This window comes from Wyeomyia smithii, chromosome 1 (assembly GCF_029784165.1).
Source record: "Wyeomyia smithii strain HCP4-BCI-WySm-NY-G18 chromosome 1, ASM2978416v1, whole genome shotgun sequence".
NCBI classification, from domain to species: Eukaryota; Metazoa; Arthropoda; class Insecta; order Diptera; family Culicidae; genus Wyeomyia; species Wyeomyia smithii.
This window is the reverse complement of record NC_073694.1, coordinates 144213592-144237580: the sequence shown is the minus strand read 5'-3', so window position 1 is coordinate 144237580 and position 23989 is coordinate 144213592. Positions and strand designations below refer to the sequence as shown.

The 23989-nt window shown below is 42.0% G+C and overlaps 1 protein-coding gene across 1 annotated transcript in view; it reads right to left on the bottom strand.

Annotated features, from left to right (window-relative positions):
* The window catches only part of LOC129718566 (hemicentin-1), a 396754-nt gene that overhangs the window by 77876 nt on the left and 294889 nt on the right, over window positions 1-23989 (bottom strand). Inside the window, exons 8-10 of the mRNA XM_055669452.1 lie at window positions 14559-14703; window positions 1201-1331; window positions 163-322 (exon numbers count right to left, since the gene is read on the bottom strand). Of these exons, the coding sequence (XP_055525427.1) occupies window positions 163-322; window positions 1201-1331; window positions 14559-14703 (436 nt within the window). The remainder of the gene's footprint in view (window positions 1-162; window positions 323-1200; window positions 1332-14558; window positions 14704-23989) is intronic.

Genomic DNA, 23989 nt, shown 5'->3' with positions numbered 1-23989 from the left:
GAGCACACGTGAAATGTATAAGAATTCCTGCGAGTGATTTTTTATTCCATTTTTTCCCATCGGACTCTACCCACGGCCCTAAATTACGATCATTTACTTCCTGGTGCGATGGTAGGGGTGGATTCTAGTGCCTTGAAAGGCGTGAATTCCAGAGATACTTACAGCGAACACGTAATGTGACATGGGTACTGGTTCCACGTCCTTCAGTGTTAGCAGCCATACAGGTGTAATCGCCTGCCAGATTTCGGGAGACGCTCTGCAGAGCAAGCGAGTGATCGGACAGGATAATGCCAGCTGTAACGTTGTGGTGCAATTCGTTGCCCTGAAATCGAAAAAAAAACAGGATTATCAATATTAGAAACTACGTATAACACAAATTTTGTTGTTACCATTTTTAATCAGGAATTTGTTTCAAAATTAAAATAATACAAACTTGTATTACTAACGAAAAAAATATTTGACTCATTTCAAAACACGTCGCGGTCAAAAATCTGTGCATCTTAAGTTGCCATTCTTGTTTGAAAAACAATCATCTAAGCCGTATATCATTCTCGAGCAATCCTCTTGTGTTATAAAAAAATACCAACCACCAGACCATGTTCTGCTGTTTATGGTACATTTGCCACTCACACAGCTTTTCCCGCAAGTCGAATCTAACAGCAATAAGTGTCGAAAGCTTCTTGCCTCAACCAAAATCTCGCTGCCGGTTGGTTGCTTTTTGCCGGTTACAGTTTTTCGGTTAACGTGGGCCAATCTATCAACGATTTTCGAACCCTCAAATGCTTTCTAAATCCTGCAGCCTTCACGCTACTGTCTGTGAAGCCCGCATCCGTTCAGCTTTAAAAACAAAAGCCCCCCAAAAAGAAAAATCCTGTTCTGCACACGTTGTAAGTCACTCTAACTTTCCACGGGAGGGTAGCTTTACGAAATCACTCTTATCCAGCTGGTGAAGTTGGGAGGTGGGAGCGTAGGAAAAAAAAAATACGAATAGCGATCCCCGAAGTTGCAGCCTGTTTCATCGCCTTACACGACGGCTAAGGTGGCATGGAAGATAACGTCATTTTGTGTCTTATTTTCCTCTCCCCGTACACAATTTAATACCACTTTCTTTCCATACTCGCTCGAGTCCTGGCCTGGCTTGATTTATGCTGCGCTGGTGCAGGATAATTTTATATAATTTTATATGCATTATGTACTTACGTTATGATACCATGCCAGTTTGTACGGTTTTGGATTCGACTGGATGTGGCAGTCGAAGTATATATCATCGCCCTCCTTGATGTCGTCTGGGTTTAACGATGATCCCATCTTCAGTGTAACAATTGGCATATCTGTGGGAGAAAAAAAATGAAACAATGGTGAAAAATTATGTTTGGTCGTCTCTCGTATGCTGGATTAGCATCCGAAATCACGTTGGCAGATAGTAGCTGAAGATAATGCTGATGGTGGTGATTTGCACATCGTCCACGGTTCTGTTTGGTATGGGTCGGAAAAAACTGCGCGGATCGTAAAGCTGCGAGAAAAATGTTTGTCAATTTCTAGGTAATGAAATGACAGGTCATTTAATTCGTGGCATTTCTATCATAAAAAGTAGCGGAGCACTAACCCCTCATATATGCAGGGATGCTCTTCAGGTTCTCTATCAGTATGTATAAAAAATCACGAAAGAGTTCGTTCTGTAACTGACGGGAGGCGAGTGGAGCAATTTAGCAATAATATTTGCCACCAGTTTTCAAATCGAGAAGTTTAATTTGCCACTCTGTACATAAAACACATAAACTAAATCATTCAATGACTTTTAAAACACAAAGAAATAACGCGCTTTTTTAACCTAATAAAATCTTTGCACAACTTGGTTGTACACTTAACCCTAAAGACCCTCTTTCACAACAAAAATAATTCTATATTTCTAGTTTTCACTTTTCCTAGTATCCATCATCTCTCAGTCCACTAGAGTAGGACAAAACATTCTTGATAAATTTCAAACTATCGATTTTCGATTGCATTCCATGGACTGTTGTTTATATTTTAGATATGTGCTGCTTGTCAGTTCACTCGTATTACATTACTTCACAACAAGAAATAGTTTTAATTTCTATCGTGGGAAATATTATTATCTACAGAAATATTGAAATATGCATTGATGAAAAATTGAATTAAAAAACTGTTGCTCAGTCGCACAATGTGCCATCGAAACAAGTAATAATCAGACGGCGCAATACCTGAAAAATATGACACGTGAAGAAAGGCTATCCCATTTGAGCGTTTTTTTATATTAATATTTTTTTTTTGAGTCTCGATGCTCTTCAGCCGTCGTTTTCTTTGAATGAAATAAGAAAAGTAAAACTTCCCCCACAATTGACGATTATTTAGCACAAATGAAACATTTCTACACAGCTAAAAGTACACTAAGGTCGCTTTTTACGCGGGGTTTTTTACGCGGGTTTCTTTTTACGCGGCTTTTTCAAACGGATTCCGGAATTCACGCGGATTTTTTACGCGGATTCCGGAATTTACGCGGTTTTTTTTGCGCGGATTTCGGTTTCCCTTCACTCGGAATGCAGTATTAACGCTGGTTTTTTACGCGGATTCCGGAATTTACGCGCTTTTTTCACGTGGCATGTATCCCCCGCGTAAAAAGCGACTTTAGTATATAGAACACCAAATCACATTCCATGCAGATCGTTGTAGATCAGAGTCCTCATTATAAATAAACAAATGAATAAATAAATGCAATCATTAAAGTGTCAATTCCGTTCGTATTTTGATATGTCTCAGCTTGGTTCACCATGTTTGAGATATGATCCCAGATAGTCTCGAAGTACGACGCTGGCCTAACATAACAGTCGTCGTAGGTTCGAGTTTCGGCTCGGGAGAGATTGTTAGTGTCAGTAGGATCGTAGCGCTATCCCCGCAAATGTCCTGTACACTAAACAGTTGGCTGCGAAGTCTGTGTATAAATAATCAGAAGATCGAGTTTCGAATCAGAATGAAGCACCAAGGCTTTGCTTTGCTTACTTACTTTACTTTAATTTTATGGCGACAGATCGTTGAGATCCAATGCCGCATTCAAAATACGCCTCCACAAAACTCGGTCTTGGGCTGCTGCTCCCCAGTCTCCTCTTACACCCGCTGCGCGGCATCCTCGTCTATAGCACACATCCAGCGCATACTGCATCTAAAGAGGTGCAGACAGACGCCCCCTCGTTCGCATCGGTCTGCTCCACGATGCAGGTCGCTAAGCGAACGAGGCAGTCCCCGGGGGAAACGACCCCCGGGAACACCAAGAAACGATTGGTCGTGCTACTCCCACGGGAGAACACGACAACCGGTTCAAGGTCAACCGAGGAAAAGGCACAGGTGGAGGCTACGGGCAACCTTTGGACTACCGTAGAGGGTAGGAAGCGTCGGGAAGGTGCGACGCGCCAAGATGGCGGAGCGGCCAGAGGACCAAAAAAGGTCAAAAAGGCGCGGAGTAGGGATGATGCCCTCATCATCAAGACGGATAGGTCGAAGTACTCAGAAGTCTTGAAGAAGATGAGGGGGAAGACTCAGCTCAAGGATCTGGGGGCGGATGTGCGGAGTATACGCCGATCTCGCACTGGCGAGATGATACTTGAGCTCCGGAAAGACGCCAAGAACAAGGGGGCTACCTACAAAACGGTAGCTGATAAGGTCCTGGGGAAGGAGGTGCAGGTGCGGGCACTCACCTCAGAAGTGACTCTCCAGCTTAAAAACCTGGACGAATTCACTGAGGGGTGCGACATTGCACAAGCCCTCAAAGCGAAGTGCGGGGTGGAGGTGGCTAAGGAGTCAATCCACCTCCGCAAAGGTCAGGCGAGGACCCAGATAGCTACCTTCCGACTACCGTCGGCGGACGCTAACCTGGCCCTGAAAGAGGGCAACTTAAAGGTCGGCTGGTCTGTATGTCCTCTGGGCATACTGCAGCAACCAGACATTTGCTTCCGGTGCTTCGAGGGCGGACATAAGTCCTGGACCTGCAAGGGGCCCGATAGGAGCCAGCTGTGCAGGCGATGTGTAGGTGCAGGCCATAAAGCAAAGGACTGCGGGGAGTCTCCCAAGTGCATGGTATGTTCCGGGAAACGGGACACCAAACACTTTATGGGAGGCCCCAGGTGCCCAGCCGGTAAGCCGGCTGCGAAACCACGGGCGTAAGGGTGACGCAACTGAAGATGAACCATTGCTTCGTGGCTCAGCAGCTGCTACACCAAGCAGCCACTGAGTCGTTGTCGGACATCGCCATCATATCGGACCCCTACCGCATCCCTACCGGAAACGGTAACTGGGTTGCGGATAAGTCCAGTATGGCGGCCATAAGTACGACGAGCAAGTTCCCGGTTTAGGAGGTGGTCTCAACCTCAGAAGAAGGGTACGTAGTTGCTAAGGTGAACGGAGTGTTCTACTGCAGTTGCTATGCTCCGCCACGATGGTCTACCGAAAGGTTCACTCAGATGGTCGACCTCCTATCCATGGAGCTAACGGGCCTAACGCCGTTGGTGATGGCGGGCAACTTCAACGCTTGGGCTGTTGAGTGGGGAAGTCGCTTCACGAACCAGAGGGGCCAGATCCTGTTGGAGGGTTTGGCAAAGCTCAACCTAGATCTGGCCAACGTTGGGAACAAAAGTACATTTAGCAGAAATGGTGCGGAGTCGATCATCGACGTGACGTTCTCCAGCCCAGGACTGATCAAGAACTGGAGAGTAGACGATGGCTACACTACTAGCGACCATCAGCCGGTCTGTTATAGTGTAGACAACAACGAGAGGCGGCAAGCGACGGGTAGAGCCAACACTCCAACTGTTCGCGGGTGGAAGACATCGCACTTTGATGCCGAGGTATTCGAAGAGGCAATGAGAAGGAAGCGCGAGGGGGGCAGTTGGCTCCGCCCGACTGCTGACCAACTAGTTGCTATGCTATCGCGGGCGTGCGACGCCACCATGCCTAGGACTCGCCAACCTAGGAATGGGAAGCCACCGGTTTACTGGTGGACGGACGCGATAGCCGACCTTCGCAGTGCGTGCCTTCGTGCAATACGGAGGATGCAGCGTGCGCGAAACGAAGAAGAGAGTACAGAGCGCCGCGCAGCATTCAGTTCGGCAAGATCGATGCTGAAGAGTGCGATAAAGGCCAGCAAGAGGGCCTGCTTCGATAGGCTATGTGCGAATGCCAATACAAATCCGTGGGATGACGCCTACAGGATCGTAATGGCCAAGACTAAAGGCGCGCTGGCGCCTGCAGAGCGATCACCAGCGATGCTGGGGCGTTTCATCGAGGGACTCTTTCCGCGCCACGAGCCAAGTCCTTGGCCTGCGGCGGTCGAGTCTCACGTCCGACGTTCCAGTATCTCAGACATAGACCAGGGATGGTCGGCCAACCTGCCGAGCATTCAATCCGTGAGCGACAACAGCCGTGTCGAGGCAGAGAAGGAGGCGAGGGTTACGAATGATGAACTCATCGTGATCGCCAAATCCCTGAAGATGAGACACCGGGACCGGATGGTATCCCTAACCTGGCGATCAGGCTGGCGATAAAAACGGCCCCCGGGCTGTTCAGGGCAGTCATGCAGAAGTGCCTGGATGACTGTCTCTTTCCGGACAGGTGGAAGCGGCAGAAATTGGTCCTACTGCCGAAGGCTGGGAAACCACCAGGTGGCCCATCGGCATATATGCCTATCTGCCTGGACACCGCGGGTAAGGTGCTTGAGAGGATCATCCTCAACAGACTGGTGAGGTACACGGAGGGTGTACACGGTCTGGCAAGTAACCAGTTTGGCTTCCGGAAGGGCAGGTCTACGCTGGATGCCATCTCTTCCGTCATCAAGACGGCGGAGGTAGCAATCCAGCGCAAGATAAGGCGAATACGCTATTGCGCAATCGTCACGCTCGACGTGAAGAATGCGTTCAATAGTGCCAGTTGGGACACCATAGCGCTCGCGCTCAGGAGCATCCATATACCGGTGTCGCTGTACAAGATTCTGGAAAATTACTTCCAGCATCGAGTACTTGTTTACGATACGGAAGAGGGTCAGAAGTGCATCCCAATTACCGCAGGAGTTCCGCAAGGTTCTATCCTGCGTCCGGTGTTGTGGAATGTCATGTATGACGGAGTGTTGAAACTCAAGTTCCCTGTAGGGGTTGTGATCGTCGGCTTTGCAGACGACATAACGCTGGAGGTTTACGGCGAGTCTATCGAAGAGGTCGAGTTCAGTCAGCGGTTTATGGCAGCAAGCGAAGACTTCTTGCCAGCGTGGTTTCGTCCATACTTAGGTATGGTGGGTTAGTGTGGTCCAGAGCGCTAGGTACTAACAGTCTCCGTCGTAAACTGGAAAGTACCTACAGGCTCATGTGCTTGAGAGTTGCGAGTGCGTATCGTACGGTGTCATACGATGCAATCTGTGTGTTGTCCGCCATGATGCCTATTAGCATCGCCATCAAGGAGGACAGAGAGTGTTTCGACCAACGCGACACAAGGGGCATACGAGGTACCAGAAGGTCATTCTCGATGCTCCGCTGGCAGCGGGAATGGTCCAACTCCACAAAGAGCAGATGGACGCACCGACTCATACCGGAGATAGCCGGCTGGGTCGGGAAACGACATGGTGAAGTGAACTTTCACCTGACACAAATCCTGTCAGGCAATGGTTGTTTCAGGCAATATCTGCACAGGATCGGACACGCGGGGTCTCCCATGTGTCCCGAGTGCGTGGAGGATAAGGAGACTGCTGAGCATGTATTCTTCGTATGCCTCCGTTTCGTAAGAGCGAGGAGCGACATGATGGCTGTGGGCGGGCCTGGCACTACTCCAGACAATCTAGTCCGAAGGATGTGCGACGACCCGGACATCTGGAACGCGGTCTGTGCGGCCGCCTCTCAGATTGTCCTGGAGCTGCAACGTGTGTGGCGGGTCAACCACCAACACGCCAATGGTAGCTAACTACCAGTCTCGAGGTAGTTAGCTAGGAGGTTATAAGAGTAAAGAGAATGCATCACGCACAAAAGCCACTCCCCGACGTAATACTTAACCGTCGTTCCGGGAAGACCAGGGCTGGAGACTGGAGGGGTTTTAGAGGGTCGGGACAGGGATCAGTAGGTGCCTGGGGGAGTTTAACTACCCCAGCATCTCTCCCCTAGTCTCATCCCCACACCCTGAGTTCTCTTCTCAGGTGTCTGTTTGCAGATTTCCCTGCCACCTTTAAAAAAAACACATCCAGCGCGTGCGAGGTCTGCCTCGAAGTCGTCGGCCTCTATCCGGTTTTCTGCTATTCATGTCCGTAGAGCGCCACCGGGAGGATCAGGGTCCTATAGAACGTAAACACCCGCAAATTTACCAGGCTCTCTGCCAGCCACCATGTACTTCGTTTTGGCAGTGTTTGTGGTGAGTTCAATTCTCGCAGCTTACCTTCTGAGAGCCATAAAGGCCTCCTCAACTGCTCTACGATTAACACCAACTATATCAATGTCATCCGCGAAGCCTAGAAGCATTGTGGAACTCGTGATGATGGTGCTGCTCCTCTACACACCTGGTTTTTTTCTTATTGCACCTTCTAAAGCTATGTTGAACAGCAAGGTCGAGGACCCGCCACCTTGCTTTAAATCGTCTAACGTCACAAATGCGTCCGAAAATTCGCCGCTGTTCTGACACATGATGTGGAACCGTCAAGCGTTGCACGTAACAGTTCAATTAGTTTTGTTGGAAAATCATGTTCTTACATAATTTGCCACAGCTCGTTGCGTTTCACTGTATCGTACGCAGCCTAAAAGACAATAAATAGATGATGTGACTGCAAGATGTTTTCTCGAAACTTGTCGAGGATCTGTCTCAACGTAAACATCTGGTCCGTTATAGATCCCACGTCCCACTCAAAAACCGCATTGGTATTCTCCAACAAAAGCTTCCTGCAACGGTCTCATTCGCTGTAACAGGATATGGGAGAGGATTTTGTAAGTGGAATTGAGGAGGGTTATGCCTCGATAATTACTACAGACGAGTCTATGTCCCTTTTTACAGATAGGACATATGAGTCCTTTCTAATTGTTCCTCAGACCATACCTTTAGGATAATCTGGTGAATTGCACAGCACAGACTTTGAAAAGTTCGGCCGGTAAGCCGTCTTTTGCAGCGGCTTTTCAGGTCTTCAGGTCTTTGCAAGCATTCTTCACCCCGTCTAATGTAGGTGGGTCCACAGCTCTTCAAAAAATCTCTAATCCGTCTGTACAACTGCACCAGTTTCCTTTTGTTTAGACATTTTCGCAGCACGGGTTTTTTAGTAGGAAGTGACTTTGTGCCAATTCACATCGACTTGTATCGGAATGGATAACGGATATGGATAACGATGCACAGAGTGACGCAGTGTATACCAACTTCAAGGCTGCATTAGACACATCAAAAGGATGTGACACTGGCACCTTTCATATCTGGGCAACAGATATCAGTGCGGGAAAATTGGTCCAAGCGAATCAACTTCTTTTTCTTCTTGTTCTGGCGTGCCCCAAGGGAGTATTTTATGGCTCCTGTTGTTTATACCCTTCTTGACAACGAAGTAGTTATTCTTCTGTTAAATGGTGGTATACTTATTTGTATTTGTATTTGTATTTAATGTAAATCATCTGACAATTAAATTTTTAATGAATAAAATTAGTCTAATGTATCACAGAACTAATCCTATTTGCGAATCTTACAGTTGTCTCATAAAAACCAGCCTGCTTTTTCACAGCCGTAACGCTCGAATGCATGCTTAAATCGGTACACTTTGACCAAACAAAGTCCGGAAAAAGGTTAGCTGTAATAACGATGTGTTCCGGAGAGTCCTATAAGGTATGCGAAAGTTCAGCTTTTCAAGTAGTTCGGGAGCATCAACTCTACCGAAGTTGTAGTTTCCTTCGTTGTTCCATTGTATTGAGAGCCAGTAGCGGGCACCTGGCAATCTAACGAGATTCCTCCAAGGCAGATTTCTCAGTGCCAGAAGAATGAACTGGTTCTGGGTACGTTCAATTTCAAGGCTTCACGGAATTTGATGCGGTTGCCACACGATTGACGCATTCTCTAAAATTGGGTGGACGAGAACACAGTACAGCAATGTGAGTACGAAAAGTCTCCGGCAATCTTAGAGAGGAAGCTAACTGCCAAGTTGGACACAGTACAAAACTTATTCTAGAGTCCAATTTTACTCCCAAATCGGACACTCCGGTAACTCTGGGGATAATTTTCCCTTCAATGTTATAATCAAACAATATTGACGGTGATGTGCGGTGATGTGCGGTGGAACGATATGACCTGAGATTTATTGATGCTAATTTTTAATTAATTCCTGCGATACCAATCAGCAAACGTGGTCAGCGAGTCTTGTAGAAGCCGAGAATCCTCTTCCGTACGCACTTCAATGTAGATTTTTAAGTCGTCTGCATATACTAGCTTAAAACCCTTTTTTTATTCAGAACAAAAGCTGCGTCGTTGGAAAAACAACAAAAAGAACAGAAGGGGGCCGAGGTTGCTACTTTGAGGTACTCCCGATTTGTTTGAAAATGGTGTTGAAACGAAGCCGTCAATGTAGATGCAAAGTTCCCGCTCCGTTAACCGTTATGTGCTCGACGGGGTACCCGGGTACCTTTTAAGGTTTCATAGGACGAAATTTCAAGGTCCAAAACAGTTTACATTAGTTTTATATACTTACAAGGGCAGGGGGGGGGGGCGTTAGAGAGGTGTGAGTTGAAAACTTTTGTACCCTGTAAATGCCCGACGGGGTACCCGGGTACCCACAAATTATAATTCTTGTAACTTTTAAATTTTCATCCGATTTTGATACTTTTTGCACGAAAAGATTCAGTACCTTCGGAAAAAAATTCTCATTTCCGAAAAGTTCATAAAATTACTTCCACAGGGCATTTTTATGGTTTTGGGCGTTATAGTGATGTGCCCTCAAATTGGGCAATCCATTTTGGCCATAGAAAAAATTTAATAATACAACGTCACATACCATTCAATATGGGTATTTTCCAGAAGCGGGATGATATCTCGAGACCGTGAAAACGACTCCCGATGTCATTTTGGCTTTAAAAATGGCATCTTCCGGTATCTGGAAGAAGACCAAAGTTGACCGAATACCATCGAATATGGATATTTCCAAAATCGGGATGATTCCCAGATACCACAAATCAACTCCAGACGCCAATTTGAAATTTGAGGTGGTGACTTCCGGTTTCCGGAAAGTAGATAAAATTGACCAAAAACCACCTAATATGAGTAGATTCAGAACCTGAGAACGGCCACAGAGATTTAATTTCAATTTTATTTTGAAATAGTAACTTCCGGATTCTGGAAAAGAACCAATATTGACCAAATGCTATCGGATGCGAGTGGTTTTGGAATCGATATGATGTCCAGAGACCTGAAAACGACCCTAGCGGCAATTTAGACTTCCCGCAACTTCCTGTGTCTGGAAAAGATTGAAAAATGGCAAAACACCACCCAAGATGGGTATTTTCGAAATCGAGATGCTACCCAGAGACTTTAAAACTACACCCGACGAACCGGAAGTCACCACCAAGAAATTCAAAATAGCGTGTGAAATTGTTTTTCGGTCTCTAGGAATCATCCCGATACTGGAAATACCCATCTTGGGTGATGTTCGGCCATTTTTTATTTTTTCCAGAAACCGGAAGTCGCTATTTTGATATTCAAAATGACCAATAGAGTCGTTTACAGGTCTGTGGACATCATCTCATTGATAATCAGAATGTCCAATAAGGTCGTTTGCAGGACTCTGGACATAATCCCGATTTCGGAAGTACTCATATGAGGTATCAAATTTACTTATACCAAAAAATATTATCATATATTCATACAAATTCTCAGTTCCGGAACATATCTCCGAAAAATACGAATTTTCGGGAATGAGGAATTTTTTTCGGGGCACCGCGGGCAACAATTTGAAAGCAATTAAATTGCTTAATCTTTTAGTACTAAACCTATTAAAATCGAATGAAACTTGTGCAAAAGTTACTAGAGTCAGGCATGTAAGGGTGTTTTTTTGTCGGGCCCATAACGGTTAAATAGGATTCCTATGGCTCCTTTTCTATGGCGATATTTCGAAAATTTATCTGGTGCTACGAAGAGAAACTGATTGTAGAGAACTGCAGAATCTAAGAGATCATTTTGAATGTTGGTGCACTTTAAACATTTTTAAAATGAGCATTGCAAAACGACGGAATTAGAGTCGTTGTGCATTACTCAGTCTCGAATCATTTCATAGCATATCAACAAAACAGTTTTTGGAACAAAAATACTTAAGGCTGGAATCGACAAATGGCTCATACGAGCCCATCAACTCTTTTAGCAGAAGATTTCCGGAGGCATACGATTTGTTTGATTTTAATTGTCAATAGTTGCTTTTTGTCAGCGTTTGTGTTCCATGTTACTTTTTAAGTTAGAATAAGATTACTTCAAAACGATCTAGAGGTTCTGATTTCGAATTATAAATACAAATACAACAGAGGTCGTGTTAAGAATGGAACGTACTCACGAGAAGTTGTAGTACGAGGCACAAAAATACTTGGTCATTTTTTTTTTTTATTCTCGTTTATTTTCCGTCGGTCTAGTTCCGCCACTGTTGTGGCCAATCACCGACGCAAAATACTTGGTCATGTACATATTTAATAAATGCTAAAGTTCAGATCAGCTTTAAGTAAATAATGCTAGAGTAGTGGTTCTGGAATGTAAGCTTTGAATCCAGTTCCACTCCCATATCTTCAACCACGTCAGCTCTTCCAAGAGGGATTTCTTCGATTTCATAACTAAACAAGATTGGAGTTTTACGTCGAGTGAAATAACATGTATGGTAAGGATATCCATGCGGCACCATTCTCTATACTGGTTGATATAATTGCAGTCTTCTAGACACCATAAAGCAAAAAAGTCATTTCGAATTGGCAGCAAATAGTAAATTCTATCCAGTAATTGGTCGGCGTGCGACCAGACCGATCAAAGTTTACTCACCCCGTATGCTTCCTGCGAGCTGCTGCAGAGAAATTTTGTTATAATACCATTATAAACTGTTCAAATGATTTCGTTTTTTCATGAATGATAGATTATCAATTTTAACATCCACTAGTGTTAAAAACTTAATTTTCAAAAAATGGCGCTTGGTTCGGTCTGGTCGCACGCCGACCAATTGCGGAGCAAACGACATTAGAAAAAACGACGACCTCAAATTACTTACCTACGAACTCAGATTACATGGATCCAGCCAATCCTTACTAAGAGGCTGTGTTTTTTCCGGTAATTGTACAACCAATGAACAAAATCGTTCGAACCGCCAAGTCGATTTAGCTTTCGTTACAGTATGTGGTGTTCAATGCGGTCAAAAACAGCCTCGTTTAACATTGAATATAAATTTGTTAGATATACAAAATTATCTCATAATATTTCAATGACCGTTCGATTTAGAAAACTGTTCACAAAACTAGCACATCATTATATTTGTGCAGAACATATCCCAATTTCGTTTCGTGCAAAACATATCATTTCAAATTAAAACTTTTTATTGGGTACACAAAAACTGACACCGGATTCAGTAAGCATAAACTCCATAACCACTTATGGATGTTTAAAGTTCTTCTTACCAATAACATATTATTTTTTGGGCAAAGCTGTAAACAGACAGATCTACTAGATGGAGCGAATTATTTTAAACCGTACTTCGAGAAAATAGCCACTCGGGAGTGCAATGAAACTCAATGGCGTACAAGACATTTCCAGAGTTTTTCCACACCCCGGAGCTTGCTAGATCGAAAGTAACGCTTTGCTGCTCGTTCTGTCGTACCGAGCGAAGAGCGGTTAGTGCGCCTCAAAGTGAAAGGCACGAATCGGTTTTCACTGGAACTCTAGTGCACATAAAAAGAAATAACTGAAATAAAGCGTCCCACATAAATATTACGTTAGACCCAACAAAATATCCTTCTCCATCCTAGACACCTTCATTTCATTTCGCTCGCAGCAACGAGGACCGTAGTTTTTTTATCCTCTCCAAACGAAGTACTAGTTTTGGCAGACTGCTGGATTTGCACAATATTCTGCTTACGGTTTAAGCTGAAAAGGCCTTACCATCACAGCTGGCCAGATAAAAGGACTTAGCTTTATGGTGCCCATTTTTTTCTATTTACAAGTATGTGCATACGTTCATCGACGCGGAAATTTGCAGATGGTGTAACCAAGTCAAAAAAATTTTTTTCACTTTTGTCTAACATCAAAGAAAGTGAGAGTGAGAGAGCTGTCGAGAATCGCTACAAGTCGCGAAAATTGGTTGACGTTTGCGAAGAGGGACGGATAACACAAAAAATATTTTATGGTTTTACGCTAACCGTAACTTTCGGGAAGCTTCTCCATACAGCCGAAGCTATACAAATAGCAAATGTTTGTGCGAGTTTTTTGTGTGCTATACAAGTGATAAGGTTTTATGAAATGGATTGTTTTATTTAAAAAATGGCAGTAACATTAACGTGGCATCTCTTCAAGAAAATATTACAAATATTCATTGTGCGCAGATTCCTATGCAAGTGAAATTAGAAAACCTGTCTACTAAGTATTAAACAAATTAAAAACAGTTTAAAAAAAACAATAATTGTACACATCGTATTATGCAACGACAAAAAAAACGCCCAATGCACTCATTCCTGTGTATTGTTGATTATTGTGAAATCTTGAGTAAAAATCGATTTTGTGTAATAATTTTGTTCTTGCTGGAACAGATGGGGACTTTTTATTTTCATCACTACTTCAATAGCGTATGTTTGTTTATAAACGACTTTTAATAGATATATCTAGATAAATATTTCAAAAAGTCCTATCTGCTTTCATCGCTTTTAGGTAGCGTCATTTCATTTTGGTAATAGTTCAGCTTTAGTAACTCTCCCAAGCGTGGTTTCCGTTCAAAAGGCTAGAGTGATCTCTCCGCTATCAACTTGTGCAAATAACGTGTCATAAAAGGTGTTTATTAAGTTGTGGTGATTGAATGAAAGTGATCGATGAAAAAATCGATCAAAGCAGATAGGACCTTGTGAAATGTTTCCTTAGATTTGTGAAAGGGAGGTAAAACCGGAACGACACTGATTACTAGGATAAATATTGTAAACATTTAAACGTTACAATAAAACAGATAACTTCAACTTTTTCAGCGAGTCTATCAACTGATTGCGTTTTGCACATAGCAGTCAGCATGACAAAATAATCATTTTGTTGCCCTTTTTTTCCTACAGAAAAATAAAAAAAGAAATCCGCTTAATGAGCACCAAACCATTCCCCACTTTGCTTCTTTCAGACAAAACATTTCCGTGTTTCATTCCGATAAAATTGAATGCTACATCGACGCGAGCGAAGGAAAAGTACAGCAGGTGTTTGCAGTCCGCAATGAATATTTCTTCTCACGAATCACCAATCGGAAGCAATATTTCGCAAATGATGATAATGATGCTTCCAAATGAAGGAAAAATTGGCTCGCGCCCGTAGAAAACGGTACGAGAGATAAAAAAAATGAAGATACTTACAATGAACCACGAGCCTCCATTTATCTTCGATGGCACTGTCCGGGATGAGAGGATTTTCCGCCCGGCAGGTTAGATACTTCCCGTCATCCTCCACCGCGGGTGTAAACGAGAGAACGCTTAGCGATTGGTTTCCGGTTTCGGCGAACTGTTGAATAGATGAGAAAGGTATATCGATTAGTACTCTGTTCTGAAAAAGTCTTGCCTATTGATTATACTGAATGGTGAAAAGCAAAATATGTCCAGTAAAAAAAAGTGTACCTGAATGACTTTCGCAGAATTGGATGAAATTATTTGGCAAAATAGTCTTCTAAAGCAGTTTGATGTTTTAGTTTTAAGATGAAAACCCTACCTATGATTTTGATGAAAAGAAAATCTTCAGGAATGTATGTGAATCAACCTGCACCTGTTCGGTTTCAGCGGATGATTTCACAACGAATATGATCGTGACACGTTGAGGATGAAAATATGCGTTCTTCATCGTCGCGCTGTTGATTTTCAGCTAGAAGCTGATGTACTCTAAAAGTATCACGCGACCGTCGATGATGGAGAAATATTGGTTTGAACGCATGTAAACATTCATCGGCTGGTAGGAAATGTATTTTCCAATAACGATTTTTTTCCCTGATTTTCACCCATCTTCACCGGCATGACGCCGGCGAACGACGATGCCGCCAGAGCAGTGTTGTGTATTTGAAGCACGTTTCAAGCGAGGCAGCCATTTTCGTTGCATTGCGATGCAGACTACCGGTGAAATAACTGCAGCGGCTAGCAAAAGGCAGTTTCTGATGATTTTTTTTTCTTTCGGGACCCAATAGATGCTATAACAGAAAACGCGCTTCCCATCCGGTGCCCTACAATATCGCCGAAATTGGATACTGCAGGAAAATGGAAACGAGAAGCCAACTCCAGTGTCGGCATCGCCGCCATTGGAATGCGGCCAAGCAGCGGCCGGGCTCCCATCGCGTTCGTGCACAATAGTTCTGGCTAATAGCTTCTCCAGATTCGGGAAATCATTCGCACCGGCGATGCACGTCAAGTTCTAGTGAATATTGATTGCAGAAAGTTTACTCGTGAAGCGGGATGCAACAATTAGTTGGTCACGGGTGTAGGCATAAACTGAGGTGGTGAGTGGTTTACCCTATTAGTTGGATGAAGTATATTTAGTTTAATGGTTTAGTTTTCTGAATAACATTCCAATATACACAACAGTTGGTCCTGAGGAATGATACTGATTGAACAAACCAGTCACCGTATGTTGGCGATCTCGACTGGGAGATATTTCTAAAGTGATAGCCCTATACACTAATGGATAGCTGGGAAGTATGTGTTGAATAAACAAAGCATCGAGTTTCTAATTGGAATATAGCACCTAAGCTTTGCTCACGTACACACTAAAAGCAAGCTGAATAAATGATGTTAAAAGGAAAGCCTAGCTCCATAGCCACTATTAAATTTAGGCTCCCTCAGTCATATGATATATTGAATGCATTATCCTGAAACAACACGTTCATTAAGCATTAAATGTATGGAACAGCATTATGGTTTATTCGTTTAATTATATTTTCAGTGTCATTTGATTCCTTTGTTATATTATCATCAGGATCCTCCAAAAAGACCAACAACCGCCATTTTGACAATCAGCGCTGATTTGATTATACGCCACTTTGCCAATTTGGATGGCATTTGTAAAATGTGAAAATGCCGATTGGTTAAGAATGCTGCGATTTACGCGAATAATTATTTAAATGATGAGGTGAAACGGTCAAGTAAACCTTGAATCAGTCAAAAGCGTTTTTTTTAAAGGGGGGGGGGGAGGTTGTTAGTACCCTTAACTATTTTTTTTGTGGGATTTGTTAGTAGCTTAAGTATTTATGATAAATATTAGTAAATAATGAGTATGTGTGTCCAATCACAAATGGTGACTTCTCATTACAGTTAGTAATTTGTAATTTTAATTGATAGGATTTGTTTGCTTTCGCAATTAGGACTTATCATTCGTAGGGATTTAAACCTACTTGTCAAGAAAGGAAAGTAAACTTACAACTAACTTAAATGCTAACTTATTGACTATAAAGAGAGCTTATCGTAGCAATTGAGGATTGCAACGATTTATGTCGAAAATTGTTAATAATTTTATTTGACATAGCTTCTAATGGTTCAACACCAGTAAATCTATGTAATTCTAGTGTACCAAACCAAGGAGGACGCTTCAAAATAATTTTTTAGAATTTTATTCTGAATCCTTTGGAGCGTTTTCTTCCTTGTTGAACAGTAACTTGACCAGATCGGAACAGCATAAAGCATTGCTGGTCTAAAAATTTGTTTGTAAATCAAAAGTTTGTTCTTTAAACAAAGTTTAGAATTCATGTTAATGAGAGGATATAAACATCTCGTATATTTGATGCACTTGGCTTGTATACTCTCAATGTGCTCTTTGAAAATAAGTTTTTTATCATAAATTAGTCCCAAGTACTTAACCTTGTCAGACCAAGTTAAAATAACCCCATTCATCTTGACAACGTGATTATTGTTTGGCTTGAGGAAAGAAGCCCTAGGCTTATGCGGAAAAATTATCATTTGAGTTTTAGAAGCATTGGGAGAGATTTTCCACTTTTGCAAGTAGGAAGAAAAAATATCTAAACTTTTCTGCAATCGACTGCATATGACACGAAGGCTTTTTCCTTTTACGGAAATGCTTGTGTCATCGCAGAACAATGACTTTGTGCATCCTGGAGGCAAATCAGGAAGATCTGAAGTGAATATGTTATACAGGACTGGGCCCAAGACAGAACCTTGAGGCGCACCTGCTCTGACAGGAAATCTATCAGATTTTGAATTCTGATAGAGAACTTGCAGAAATCGATCAGTAAGATAATTTTTCAAAATTTTGATTAGGAAAATTGGAAAATTAGCAATTTCGCAATCAAACCTCTATGCCAAACACTGTCGAATGCTTTTTCTATGTCTAAAAGAGCAGCTCCAGTGGAATAACCTTCAGATTTGTTAGCTCGTATCATATTAGTAACTCTGAGCAATTGATGAGTAGTGGAATGCCCATGGCGAAATCCAAACTGTTTATTTGCAAAAATTGAATTTTCGTTGGTGTGACATCATTCTGTTAAGAATAATTCTCTCAAACAGTTTACTTATTGAAGAAAGCAAACTGACTGGTCGATAACTTGAAACTTCAGCTGGATTCTTATCCGGCTTTAAAATTGGAGTAATTTTTGCATTTTTCCATAATTTGGGAAAATATGCAATTTTGAAGCAGCAATTGAAAATTTTCACTAAAAATTCCATTGTGCTCTCAGGGAGATGTTTGATTAGTATATTAAAGATTCCATTGTCACCAGGTGCTTTCATATTTGATGTGAGTAAAATTATCGGACGGTGTTTAGAAATGACTGAGCCAGCGGAAATCGTCCGTCTTGTTCCAAATCATTCGTTCGTTTCTTTCAAAATTGGTCTGGATCCAGCTCTAAAGGACAAATCGCTGGATGCTGCAAGCTAGCCGGTTGGAATAAGATCCAGGGAGTTCATTGATCAGTCAAAAAACTACACCCAGTAAGCGGCTGTTTCGACAATGACGTACCCTGTTCGACACGGCAGAATGCCGACAATTTTGTTTCAATGCGATGTTTTTCTGACGGTGGGAGCCTTCAGGCTCCCGCCAAAGGCGAGTATCTGAATTTTTTAAACACTGACCCAGCACTCAGTTGTTGCACGTTACAGCATACTTCTTCTGACGACGGCGATGCCATTTGGATCTTCTACCAGAATGCTCGTGGCCTGCGCACTAAAATTGACGATTTGTTCCTGGCTGCTAGCGAGATCACTTACGATGTCATCATTTTGACGGAAACTGGACTTAACAACAATATTAACGACCTTCAGCTTTTTGGTACGGCATACAACGTGTTCCGGTGTGATCGTTGCCCTCAAAACAGTTGTAAATCGCATCTCGGAGGTGTGCTTGTTGCTGTTGCTAGTTGTTTTGCTAGTAATACTATATGTACTAATAACGGGAAAAGCTTGGAGCAGATTTGTGTGTCTTCCGTTGTCAAAAGTAAAAAGTTGCTTATTTGTGCGGTGTATATTCCGCCTGACAGGAGGAGCGACATCTCTATATTGAACGACCACTTAGCAACTATCGACGAATTAAGAACAAATGCTGCACTAGATGATACCATTTTCGTTTGTGGTGACTATAATCAGCCACGCATCCAATGGGTGGGTGGCACTGACGGCATCTACTGTGGTAATGCAAACCAACTTCCTGAGTCAAGTTGTATTCTATTAGATGGTATGGATTACATGAATTTGAGCCAAGCTAACCTCGTACGTAACCGACTAGATCGTACACTTGATCTGATTTTCTGTACTTCTGAGCAAAAGCTTAGTGTCACTGTATGCCCCGTCCCGTTCCTGCCTATCGATTGTCACCGCCCACCGTTAGAAATTTCAATGCCCGCCGTCACTGACTGTTTTGTACCAATTGTTGCTAACACTGAACGAATGCCGAATTACCGCAAGATAAATTTTACTACTTTATTTGAGTACCTATCGACGGTGAATTGGGATTTCCTATTTGCTCTCAGCGACGTCGATGGTATGGCCGAAAAGCTTTGTGATGTCATATGCTCGTGGCTTCTGAGAAATGTACCAACCAAACGTGCTGCAGCTTCGCCTGCTTGGAGTACACCGGGATTAAAGAAACTGAAACGAAAGCGCAACGCATGCCTGCGTAGATTGCGGCACCAACGAACAGTCGAACATAAGCTGAATTTTCAAATAGCTAGCAATGCTTACCGTCGACTCAACGCTGCGCTCTAGAAGTCCTACGTCCTGCGTATTCAATCGAGTCATCGGCGTTATCCCTAAGGATTCTGGAATTTTGTTGCCTCTAAACGGAACACACCATCGATCCCATCGAGTGTTTTTCTTGGCGAAGAAACAGCCACGACTGCTGCAACCACATGCAACGTTTTTGCCAAATATTTTGCCTCGGTCTTCGTCTCTGGTTGTACATCTCAGCTCGAGGCCGATTGTGCTGCCGCCGATGTTCCAGCCGATCTGATCGACTTACGCTCTTTCGTAATAACGAATGAAATGGTGGCTGATGCAGCGAAGAAATAAAAATGTTCTTATTCACATGGCCCAGATGGAGTACCTGCTGCAGTTTTAACCCATTCTATAGCAGCATTAGTAGAACCGCTGTGTTGTATTTTTAACCGCTCGTTCCATGAAGATAAATTTCCATTATTGTGGAAACAATCCTACATGTTTCCAGTTTACAAAACCGGCGACCGTAGAAACGTGAAAAATTACCGCGGAATAACAAGTCTCTCTGCTGCGTCAAAACTCCTCGAGATTATAGTGTGCGATGTACTTCAAGAGCGTACTAAAAATTATATTTCCTTTGACCAGCATGGTTTCATGCCTGGCCGATCAGTGGCTACTAATTTACTGCAATTTACCTCTACCTGTATTGCGAGTCTGGAACAGAAGGCTCAGATGGATGTCATATATACGGACTTGAAAGCCGCTTTTGACAAAACTGACCACCGAATACTGCTCTGCAAACTCTCCCGACTTGGAGCTTCAAGTAAACTAGTTTCGTGGTTCAAATCGTACCTTTCGGATAGAGTACTGTAAGTTAAAATTGATTCCTGCACTTCGAAACGTTTTTCTAACGCGTCAGGAATCCCTCAGGGAAGCAACCTGGGTCCACTGCTCTTCATATTGTTTTTTAATGATGCCGCCCTTTTACTACAGAATAACTGCAAACTAGTTTATGAGGACGACCTAAAACTTTATTCCGTTGTGAGTACAGTTGAGGATTGTGAACGTCTGCAATCATTACTTGATATTTTTGCCAATTGGTGTCATAGGAATAAGCTTTGTCTTAGTATTGGCAAATGTGTAGTAATAACGTTTCATCGCATCCCCAAACCTATTACTTTCGCGTATGTAATTGATGGCGTAACACTCAGGAGAGTAGATCAGGTTAATGACCTTGGCATCCTGTTGGATACAAAAATGTCGTTTGACCTTCATCGTTCGGCGATTATTTCTAAAGCGAGTCGTCAACTGGGATTCATCTCGAAAATAACTAAAGACTTTTCTGATCCCCATTGTTTCAAGGCTTTATACTGTGCGCTAGTTCGTCCTCTTCTGCTGCTGCTGTAGTATGGTGCCCATATCAAACATCGTGGAGTTTAAGAATTGAGCGCATCCAGAAACGTTTTCTTAGACTGGCCCTGAAGAATTTAACATGGCGCAATCCATCAGAACTTCCACCGTATCCTGACCGATGTCGACTCCTGGGTTTGGACACACTGCAACGACGACGAACAATTCAACAAGCGTTATTAATCGGAAAGCTTGTTAACGGAGAAATCGACTCACCTTGGTTGCTTTCGATTATAAATTTGCGAGCACCGCAAAGAACGTTGCGCAACGATGCGTTGCTTGTGCCTAGGTTCCATCTAACATCTTTTGGTTATAACGAACCAGTCACTGCGTGCATTCGTGCCTTTTTTAATAGTAGAAAACTTATTCGTATTCAACGAACCCAGCCATAGATTTAAAAATAGGCTATTTAGATCGAATTTGTTGTAAATTAGGTTTTAATTCATTAAGACTAAGTGTCAGATGAGTTTAAAGTACAAATACAAATACATTACAAATACAAATATTTTTGAAATTTCTAATAATTGATTTAATCTCATTCAAGTTAGTTTCAATTATTTCTGCAGATAAAAAATTCTGGGAAGAAATTAAATCAAATTGACGTGTGACTTCATTTTCAATTGGACTCACAAAATTCAAATTTGAGTTATGAACACTCTCAAACTGCTGAGCAAGTCTTTGAGCCTTTTGTTCATTGGATACAAGAAAACGTTCACCATCTTTGAAAACTGGAATAGGCTTTGAAGGTTTCTTAAGAATCTTCGACAGCTTCCAAAAGGGTTTTGAATATGGTCTCAATTTTTCAACTTTAGTCTCAAAATTTTGATTTTTCAGAAGAGTAAATCTATGTTTAATCTCTTTCTGTAAATCTTTATAAATAGTTTTAAAAACAGGGTCACGAGAACGTTGATATTGACGTCTGCGGACATTTTTCAAACGAATTAGAAGTTGAAGATTTTCTTCAATTATTGGTGAATCCTATTTCACTTGAGCCTTTGGAACAGAATAATTCCTGGCATCAACAATTGCACATTTTAATGCTTCCAAAGCGGAATCAATATTCACTTCGTTTTGCAAATCAAGCTCATTATTGAAATTTCTCTCAATATGAGTTTTGTATCTTTCCCAACTGGCCTTGTTATAATTAAAAACAGAGCTCATAGGGTTCAAAACTGATTCATGTGATAAAGAAAAAGTTATTGGAAGATGGTCAGAATCAAAGTCAGCATGTGTGATAAAATCACTACATACATGACTTTGATCTGTTAGCACCAAATCAATTGTTGAAGGGTTTCTTACAGAAGAAAAGCATATAGGACTATTCGGAGACAAAATAGAATAGTATCCTGAAGAACAATCATTGAATAAAATTTTGCCATTGGAATTACTTTGAGAATTATTCCATGAACGATGTTTAGCGTTAAAATCGCCGATCATAAAAAAATTCGAACGATTTCTGGTGAGTTTTTGTAAATCACCTTTAAAATAATTTTTGTGCTCGCGTGTGCATTGAAGTGGTAAATATGCTGCGGCAATAAATAAAATCCCAAGTTCAGTTTGAATTTCAATTCCCAAAGTTTCAATAACCTTCATCTCAAGATGGGGAAGAGCACGGTGTTTGATTCGGCGATGAATAACAATTGCAACTCCACCGCCGGAACCCTGAATCCTATCATATCCATGAATCACGTAATTGGGATCATATTTTAATTTCATGTTAGGTTTCAAAAATGTTTCAGTATTAATTGCAATATGCACATTATTTACTGTTAAAAAATTAAAAAGCTCATTCTCATTGGCCTTCAATGAGCGAGCATTCCAATTTAATATTTTGATCGGTTTATTTAAAATCATTGCTAAATTTTAAATTAGAAACAATTTTAATTGTAAAATTTGTACCTATTTGAATGGCTTCAAACATTGATTCTGCCTGCAATATGGCGTTCATGAGATCGAACATTGCCTGTTTCAGAAAAGAAAGTTTACCTGCCGTAATAGGCCCCAGGCAGTTGACATCAGAAAAAATATTTTCGGTAGTAATATTAGCTGTGGTAATAAGTGTACAATTATTTTCTAGCGTGTTTTGCTTACCCATATTGACGGTTATTTTCGAACTACCAACATTAGGCGGTAGAATGTTCGAACTACCTGTAACCTGTGCATAAGTTAAACGAGTATGCAAAGGAGTAGAAGAAGTGGGCGGTACTGGTACGCTTGGAGACTTTTGTTTTAAAGTTTGTTTTGATTGGGAAATTGATATTTGTTTACGTTGCCTTGCCTTAACAATTGCTAAACGGACTGGGCATTGGTAAAAATTCGACATATAGTTGCCGTTACAATTCGCACAACGAAAATTTTTACTCTCTTTCACAGGACATGTGTCCTTTTTGTGAGAAGAGTCTCCACAAATCAGGCATTTCTGGTCCATGTTACAGAACTTGGAACCATGGCCATAACGTTGGCAAATACGGCATTGGGTGATATGCTTTTCACCTCCCCGAAACTTCCTATAAGCTTCCCATTTTACACGCACGTTACATAAAGCATGTGCTTTTTTTAAAAAACTCTAAGTTATTAACCTCACTGAAAAAAATGAATTAAATAGTTTACAAGGGAAATTCCAGTTCGTTGACTGTTTTCGCTTGTGATTTTTGTTTCATTAGAATTACTTGGATAGGGGCTATGCCAAGTAATTCTGTTGAAGTAAGTTTGATCTCATCAACGGTTTGATCGTTGGTGAGACCTTTCAAGACAACCTTGAACGGCTTGGCGTTCTTGGTGTCATATGTAAAAAATTGTATCTTGTCAGTTAAATACTGAACAAGACGATCACGACCCTTTATTGAGTCGGCTAATAAGCGGCATTCACCTCTACGGTCAATTTGATAGGTAACTCTAACGTCAGAAACAAACGTTGAAAGTTCCTTTTTGAATATATTAAATTCAGAAGAAATAGTTACCACAATAGGTGGAACTTTCTCCTTTTTTAAAGATTTTACATTTTGTATAGTTTCATTATTAATAACTTCCATTTCACCAGCTCCTTGCCCATACAAAATATCAAAAGGATTGTCACTACAGACACTCGAAGTGTCAGAAAGAGACGCCTCTCTTTTCCTCCCCGCAGCGATGCGTGGTTTCTTTTTATGTCCAGCCATTTCAGGTGATACGAAAAAAATGTTAAAACAAATGTTAAATTCAAAAGTAGGTAGTCTTGAGAAAGACTGATGGGAAATAAT